This window comes from Osmia lignaria, chromosome 3, assembly GCF_051020975.1.
Source record: "Osmia lignaria lignaria isolate PbOS001 chromosome 3, iyOsmLign1, whole genome shotgun sequence".
Lineage (NCBI taxonomy): Eukaryota > Metazoa > Arthropoda > Insecta > Hymenoptera > Megachilidae > Osmia > Osmia lignaria.
This window is the reverse complement of record NC_135034.1, coordinates 10856236-10865436: the sequence shown is the minus strand read 5'-3', so window position 1 is coordinate 10865436 and position 9201 is coordinate 10856236. Positions and strand designations below refer to the sequence as shown.

General features: G+C 43.2%; 1 protein-coding gene across 2 annotated transcripts in view; it reads right to left on the bottom strand.

Moving 5' to 3' along the window:
- The window catches only part of LOC117607957 (uncharacterized), a 69037-nt gene that overhangs the window by 37398 nt on the left and 22438 nt on the right, over positions 1-9201 (bottom strand). For both annotated transcript variants that reach the window (XM_034332271.2, XM_034332272.2), the window contains exon 1: positions 462-9201. This exon is cut by the window's right edge and continues 22438 nt beyond it. Coding sequence is in view for 1 of the 2 variants with exons in the window: in XM_034332272.2 (XP_034188163.2) it covers positions 462-465 (4 nt within the window). In the remaining variant the exon portion in view is untranslated. The remainder of the gene's footprint in view (positions 1-461) is intronic.

Below are 9201 nucleotides of genomic sequence, written 5' to 3'. Positions count from 1 at the left end.
CCACGAATATCAAACTCTTTTAACGTCCGACTTCTAATCTCGCACTCTTATCTACGAACGTACGTAAATTCTGAAGGTACAATAAAATAGTTCTACAAATTCCACTAATGCATCATTGATGATTAAATGTACACCGATGTACATTTTCTAGGAAACATACCGAGCTCTATCGATAGAGTCACTCGCGTATCGGCATCTTATTGCTTCGTGTTTTTACATCTTCTATTGATCTTCAAACCTTGACAACGAACTTTTCAAACGTTATCTTTATCGAGAGACGTGTTGCGAGAAGACACACAGATTACCCGATGCGTTTGTTGTTATCATAACCGTACAATGTTTCTCGTATTGCGTAATTCTTTTCACACATTCTATTCGCTTTAACAGTCACACGAGAATCTTTATAGATATCTTACATTTCGAAAAACTTAATTAGGTAATAAAAATGAAGCGAGACTCACCCATTTCGTCGATTTTTCTTGCCGTGGACGAGGTAACCTCTTTGCTCTCGCACCAGGGCCGAGTCTTCTCCCGCGACCTCTCATACGCCGATCGTCTTCTGTCTATCGATCAAACTGTTCGCGGTGCCGATCGATCAATTACGCAGCGGCCGTGCGAACCGATTCGAAATTCATTCTACGACACGTTCCACGCGAACAGAAACGATGGAGGCGAACAGGGTGGGAGAAACAGTTGGGTTGAATTTATGAGAAGCTATGACCGACGATTCTTGCCGACCGTTTTACGTTAATTGCGACAGAGATTGGACCGAGTCCAGAAACGATCTGAACACTGAACACGGAAATTCGATTGAACGATCGTCATAGAGGAGCCGAAGGTGAACACGATATGTGGAGAACGAAGCAAGTCCGCGAGGAACCCTTCCCCCACTACGGAACACGCAGGACCACCCTTTTGCTCGTGCTCCAGTTTTCTATTCGGGCTGATGCTCGAGTTTTCCTTCCAGACCATTCGTGGAAGGGTTAAACCAACCCCTCCTCTTCCCATTCTTTCTTTCTTATTTTTTTTTTTTTTTCTATTTGAGTTAACGAATTTGCGAACCGGAATTTTACAACCGTCTCCTTAGAAGGACATCGGTAATGAAATGTAATTAATTATTCAGTTAAGAAATTATTCATTTCAAGGAATCGGATAGGGACATCTTAACGTTTGCATCGAAGATCGATATAATTGAGCTATCAATATTTATGGGGATATTATTAGGACTTTGACATTAGTATTTATTTAAAAACGTTTTAGAATATTGATTATCGAGATACGATAAATCTCGAGAATGAAAATTTCACAAGTGGTAGTTTCTATGACGAAAATCAACTGCTTTCTCTTAGCATTTTCATTAGGTATTTCCTACGTTTTGCTCGTAGAAAGCACGCGTAGACGACGCGAGCGAGACACGATTATCAAACGTTTCGTTAATTAATTAATTACGTACAAACGAAACAGGCGTTCCACTCGTACCGGTGTTTTAACTAGCGATCGGCTTAAAAACATTGACTAAATTTGAATCCACTAGTTTAAATAACAATAATTAAATTATTATATTGAACTTGATTCCATCACTAAATTTAAACGTGGTCGATGCTTAGAACACAAGTTTTTTTCTACTCTGAACTATTCTCCAAGAAACCGGTCGGAAATCGGTATCGAACAAGTTCGCCGCGTTCATTTTATCATCGCGACGATAACTCGCGCTCGCAGGTCGCTTGCGCAACGATTATGCGACAAAAAGACACCGTATGCAAAACGTGTGCTCGTTTTTCCAATCAACGTACGCGTATAATAATTCTCTTTTCTTTAACATTATCCCCGAAACGAATCGAATTCCTACGAAGAAGAGACGATAAGAAGTCATTCTGATAAATGCACGAGAGGCTGGACCATTCTAGGAGAGGGGAGATCCCCTTTCGGATTGGTTCTGGTCCAGAGACCAATAGCAAGCCGGGTGATCACGTCTGCGGAGCATCCGGCGATTTCCAGAGCTCATCTATAGAAGTCCCTAGATTCATACGCGAAATTGCTCTAGTTCCCAATGTCACTAACAATTCATTAACCTTACATTATTATCAATAACCTTTTCTTTCACTAACGCGCTGAAATTTAAAATTTAGGATAAATGTAAGATAAATAAAAATTAAATACCATGAATTGCTCTAATCAACCGTCTTTCATTGCGAATCCCAAGATGTTGCAATTTCTAGAAAAATCACATCCTAAGAAAAGAAGCTACGTTCGTCCAGAGAGCGGAGAGAACCGGAAATAAATAAGAAGTGGAGCAGGACGCAGGGGTCAGAGGATCATATACCTGCACGTTCCTGGGGGACACTGACATCGTCCACTACCTGTTCGATCGAGAGCATGCGTGTGGAAAAACCTGTTTCCCGGGGGATCGGATTCGAATGGGCCAGTCGAAGGGGAACCGTCAGGTTCGCAGGTCAGAATGGACCCAAGGGTGAAACGGTGCAGGTCACGCAGGTAGATAACCCTTTTAGAGGGCTCGTTTAAATGTCCTCGTTTCGCGCGTACCCTTTCCTCGACGGGGTGTTAGAAAATACCGCTGATAAAACGTCTGTTCTTCTCGAACGTTCTGATTGGAGGATTCTACATGGAAGGGAGTAGAGTGTCGGTGTGTCCAGTTGCTTGAAACCGTTTTCGAGGAAAGAAGAAGATGGACAACGGGCACGGCACGAGGTGACCGTTGGCTAAAACGATCAATCGGATCAACAGGGTGTTCTCGGTGACAGGGGGTTGATCAACGACCACTGGTTCTAAAAACAATTTCTCGCTGACTAATTTGACGATCTTGAAGGGGATGGATATTGTTAATGAATCGGGGTGCTTAATCTTGTTTATCCTTTAATGTCTAGAATTACTGTGTCGAAATGACAAAGAAATCCTCAGTCGGGTCGTAATAAACGAATAAAGATAAAAAGGTTCGTCGTTCTCTCTTTCCAGAAGATTGCGACTTTTATATCCGTTTCCTTGGAACCTTTATGTCCTCCAACGCGCATCGTGATTTTCGTAAAACGTTTATCTACCGCGTTGCACCGATCTTCCTTTTCGTTTTATCAACAAAGTGAATATTCAAAGCGTATATTCGTGACGAGATATCGTGTCTTTAGGACGACAATACTCGTGGCATTCGATGAGTTCAGCAATAATTCTCGAGAACTATACCTTCGAGTATATCTATTGAATAATGTAAAGAATATGACGGTACAGTGGTCCCGATAACAGGTGATAAACTTTAACCAACGTGGCTGATTAAATTTCAAGGTTCGCGGCAGGGAATAGGTGGAAAAACGTTATTATATCTCATTTCTAAGACTCACCTATCGAATGCAATAATAAAACGTCTATAAATCATGGAAATTTCCAGAAATCCTTGCTCTAGAATTTACATACGTCCCTTAAATACCTTCAAACGCGAAATCAAACAATCCTGAAAGGGTTGAAAGCGAAACTTCCAACGGAAGAAAGCAAAGCTCGATCAATCAGGCCGGAAATCCACGGTCTGTCCGTTGCTCCATATAAAATCGAGCCAGTGGCAAAGCAACCCCCATAGAAAATCCAACGGTCGACGATTCTGACCAGCCAGAATATCAAACAAACCGCCATCACGCTCCACCCCGTGGTGGGGATGAAATTTCAAATTCTCAAGACCGTTGCTCCAGTTAACGAAATGACCCAACGACGACGGCATAGGCGAAAAGAAAAAAAACTGAAACGAGAGAAAAAGCGGAAGACAACGACACTGATATAGAGCGTTTGTCCAGGTGCAAAGGACACCCCGCATCCCTTAACCGTCTGCCATATTAGCGGTTGCCTTTCCTCTTTCCCATCGTCCAAGGATATCGTGCCGGACACGAGGACGGTCACCTATGTCTAACGGATTTTTTCGACCTGATTTAAATAGGTTTCGAACGCGTTGTATCTATCCGGGGTGGTGAAATGGCGAGCACGGGGTGTTCAGGTAAAATTCGATGACCGCGCGTCCTTTTTTCCAGCGGGTCGAAACAGAAATCGGCTACCATCCAGGTAGCTGAAATCCATGGGAATCTAGACCGACTGACCATTCGCATAGGTCAGTCGATCTCGAAATTAGAATATCGCCAACCCTCGAGAATCATCGGGATGTCCCTCGACCTTTTTCAGGCTGTAGGAACTCTTTCTGGCCGGAAGAAGGTTGCGTCCATGGTCCATGGGGATCTCATGGGAAACTGGGGTGCCTTATCGCTCGCTTCGAATGTGAGAAAAGAATCTCTGCTTCTTCTAGTAGATAGTAGCTTTTTTTTTATTATAATTGTTTCACCAAGAAAATTCATTAGAGAAGGATTTATTTATTCAGGCCGTGTTAACAGGTCTCCGTATCATCGCTAAAGTATACCGGTGTCGGTCGGTATGAGCTTCCAGAACTACTGATACATCTTGATTAACATAAATTTACAGACGGAACGTCCGGTGTACTGGCCTGCGACTGGCTATCGGCGTGGTAATCGTCTGCTTTGCATACACTTAATCCCTAAGCGTTATTTACTTCTATGGATCCATCGTACACGTTCGCGAACAGAAGATAAAAAATAGAGATATAACATATTTCATGCTTCTATGTCGGATAATATTTTCAACGATCTTCAATTTATTCAGATTCTTTCATCCCTTCGAATTTCATTCTGTTTCATCGAGATTTTGATCGAAGCGCGTTTCGCTGCTCATTCCCGAGTGTTAAAATAAAAATACAAATTGTCGTCCCATATTCTTTCAACCCTTCAATTGTCACGTTCGTTTCCTTCTTAGTTAGACTATCTCTCTAGCTTTGCATCGCGGTCTGGTTTCCGGGAGGCCATGACGCCTGTCGTTTCTGACACGAGCTCGAAACTCGGTATGTTCCCACATGGAGGATTGTTTGCAACGACCTCTGACCCCCGGTATACGCGTCGCAACATCATCGTTACATTCACGCAAATAACCCAGCCAATTCTCGAAGGCTAACGCGTCGAGACGTCGAGCTTCTTCGTCGTTCCTCCTCTGGCTCATGAATCTACATGAATATGGATCGTCCATGCTCGATATCGATCACTCATTGATCCTCAGGTCAGGAGGATGCTCTAACTTCTGCCCGATATCATGGCTGGTCCCTACGTCACTGATTGTTTACCTTCCTCTACACAACCCCGCTACGACATCTTTTTCTGTCTGCTTGGAAATCGACGGTCGATCCTTTCCTTGCTCGCCAACCGTCGTTTCATTGAATGCAAATCACCGTACGACTGTCGCGGCGGGCAGCGCGGATTTCCATCCGGAGAATTATGACGAAAATTTTGATTCTTTGCTGTTGGCGATGGTTTGCCGAGGTGCGCGGGATGCGTCGCGACTGAATAATGTGCCATTCTACAGGGTGCTTCAACGATAACGCGTATACGAAAACGGCGGACCATGGAGAGAAGCCTAATTTTAATTTAATTTAAATATTTTAAATAATTAGTTTTTCCAATATTATTTTTGCAATACTTTCCGTCAGAACATGCGAATTCTTTTCCACGAGTTCACCGCAGATAGGAGACAGTGAGTCACTCGTTTCCAGCTCTAGATATGCCAAATATAACCAATGGCCGGCATTATGCGAACATATATCGCTGCCGTACACAGCTATTTGGTTCCTGTTTTTCTTGCTACGATGTACGTATCTGCAGTAAATGTCGGGACAAAACATTAACGCCGTCCTCCTTATCGCGGTTAATTGCGCGACTATTAACAGCATCGACCAATTAACCGTTGTTAGATGTTCGACGAATTTTCTATGTTCCCTACTCGATACCGACGCTCGATTTACTCGTAACTAACGACGCTGTAATGTGGATCAAAGCAGATGTAAATAGGGCAAAAGATGGCGCGATGAAAATAAAATCACGATCACGTGTCAAGGTGATAAATAGAAAACTTGAAACGTCAAAGATGGACGGAACAACTGAGTAATCAGAACCTGTGTCCAAACGCGTCACGTGTACGCCGCGTTTATCGCGATTGCGGAAAGAAAAGGAATCAACGTGACTTGGAATTATTGCGCAAGATTTTTCAGCAGCTGCGACCGAATCTCATTCCTTCGTTCTTGAAATGTAATCGAGATGTTTCGAGTCTGAATCGTCAAGTTCGTAAAGCAAAAAAATTACGCAAATTCGAGGTGGTGGTAGATGATAAACCCGACCCTTCTCCCGTCCATTTTTCCCCATTTTCCTCTCCCTTTTTCAAGCGGATAATCGTTAAAGCAGGTGTCCCCGACGAGCGTGGGAGAGTGGAGCGCCTCCCGGCGCGGCGCAACTCCCAACCCATTACTATAACGAACACCGAAGCGTCACCATAGCGACCCTTGGAGAAACACACGTGGGGTTGTAGTAGCTCGCTCCCGTTTTTTCCTCACCCTTCTCTTTCCAACTCTCGTCCACCCTCAATCCGTTACCTCTTTCTCCTCTTTCTCTCGCCGGTGGCTCGTGCTTTTTCACCGGCTTCCCTCTCGCCCTTCGACCTCTTTCATCGAAGCGGAATATCTCGCAAACGGAGAACCAGCCAGCCAGCCAGCCAGCCAGCCAGCCGTCTCTACGTTTGTGAATTAAAGCCCGAATGAGCTAGCAACGTTACCATGGCCACCAGGTTGGTTGCCATCGCGATACCCGGCCACAACATAAAATCGCCACTTTGACGATTTGTTTCGGGCCATTGATGCCACACGAGAATCAATTTCACCCTTCCTCTATTTTCCCATCTTACATGTAAACTTTCATTCTCACCCCCGTACGTTCGCAGTTGCCCCGATGAATTATCCTATCGACTTCATTTTCCAGTTTAATATCCTTCCACGATAGCTGCCTTGCTCATCCTGAGTCACCCTTTCATGTCTGACTGGCCTGCTTCTCGGATGGAAACGACTTTCTTCGATCTCCTCCATGTAATTCCTTTTAATGGTACCTTCGATGACGAGGCAACGTTTATTTACTGACTTATCGTCGTACAAGGGGATTGGATTGCAGCTTGAAAACGATACACCTTACATTTTGAAAGAGGGCCATTTCGGTTTCATTTCTATTTCTTTCATTGAAAAATATCGAAATTCTTTCTTCGTACCGTTCGCAGTCTCGAATACTTCGTACACAGTCGACTACCTGCCTTCATTTTTAAATGTTGTTATCTTATCTCCGTTAATTTATACCTCTTTTGCATACGTATCTTTGTAACTTATCTTTTTTTTCCTTATTTTTTTTCTTGGCCTTCTCGCATCGAGCATTTCTCTCCTGACGATTCTGGTTACCGAGTCGTCGATAGGTATCGTTTAACCAAGTCAATTGTTGCTTGGATCAACGGATCCGTTTGGTCGGCTGTATTATATACACGCGTATATATGTATAAATGTTCGTGCAACAAACGCATAAGCCACTGCGTCATATAGGTAAGAGTATTTAGGTATTTAGGCGTAGCTACCGTGTGCATTTAAGTATAACGATCTCAAGTTCAAGCTCACACGCCACACGGTCGTTGCGGTTATATTTTGCACGATAAAGTCGAAAACTTCTCGTGGAAAAAGTTTTCTTCTTCCGCCGTCTCTTGGTGAATTGAAATTAATTGAAAGGCGTGTGACTCGTGATACGCGAAACCCAGTTGAAAGCGACGCAAACTTTTTTTAAGGGATGATAGATAAGAGAAACGATTGATTTGAGATCCGAAATGTTCGATCGTTTCGTTCTACTCGGGTATCTTTTGGATACGACTACCCTTTCGATTGTTCTATGAAAGCAAGTGATCGCGCAAGAGACTTTCCTCGACGCTAGTCGAGCATCGTCTGTTATGACGACCACGAATACAGGCGAACGCACACGCGAACGCGTTCGGTTACGAGATCCACCGACTGTTATGTAAATACGGTTGCTCGCTTACGCGCGAGGACGTAAACCACCGCGTTTCTCCGCTCCTTCATTTTTCTCCTCGCGATTTTCCCTACGAAACACCTTGCTTCTTCGTTTTAATCGTCGAGATTTCATCATTTGCCTTCAAGTATTTTTCGAGTAACGTTGACTGAACAAAATAAAGCGAACAATTCAAACGGAACGTGTGCAAAAATCCTACGACCGGCATCGCCATTCGAACGCTTCAATCGACGCTGTTTATCAGCGCTGTACTTGTTAACTGACGTTACTCGTAAGATAATGTTCAAGAAATATAATGTATATTATTTTCTCTAGACTGGAAATTTTGTTTAAAACATTACAGTACGGCTGAAGGATTATTCGAACGAATTATTGCAAAGTGTAGTCTAATTTAGCAGAAGAGGAATGGCGAGAAATCAGCTCTAGAAAAAGGACGAGCCGTTCCCTTACACGGTGAAAAAAGAAAACAGAGATATCACGTGGCACGAGTGAAAGTGGAAGGAACAGAACACGGTTAGATTCGCGTTAGTTAACGATTGGCGTGGCCAATAAGATGCAGGGCCGTTCATCAGCCATTATTCATTGCGCGCGATTGCGAAAACTCGCGTTTCGATTTCCCCCGACTTTCCTTCAGATTAATAAAACTCGAAACTGTTTGCTTTATTCTACGATCTATCTTCGATTCAACATCTTCTTCGCGATAATCGTATATAGAAAAATTTTGAAAATTCTACGACGTATTGTAATAAGTGAAATCTATTCGTTAGATAGGTTTCTATTCGCAGCTACGAGTTCGAAGATGGCCGCGGAGGAACGACGCAGAAAAGACGCTTCCGATAACGATAAACCACCGGTATCGGTTCGTCCCCCTTTTTCCTTTCGCCCCTTCTTCTTCTACGGACAGCTCTTCATTGTCGAGCCGGGAAACAAGCTGTCTTTCCCTTGAAAGATATTACTAGACCATTCGAACGTCCGATCATCTGAAGAAAATTTCATTTGAATAGAATACGATACAAGGAAAAATAATGAAAAAAATAAAGGAACAAGGAAACTCTCACGGAAACGAATTCATCTATTGATTCTCTAATCCATGCAAATTCTATGCGAAACGAAGTTGAACATATTTGTCATCGCATCGTTGATGATATGCGTCTTTCGAGTGAATATTCTGAACGTGAAAAATGTAAAAAACCACACAGCAGATAAGACTCTTTTTCACGTGCACTGATAAAAACAAGGAGAATAGCTTAAGAATGATTTGTAATTG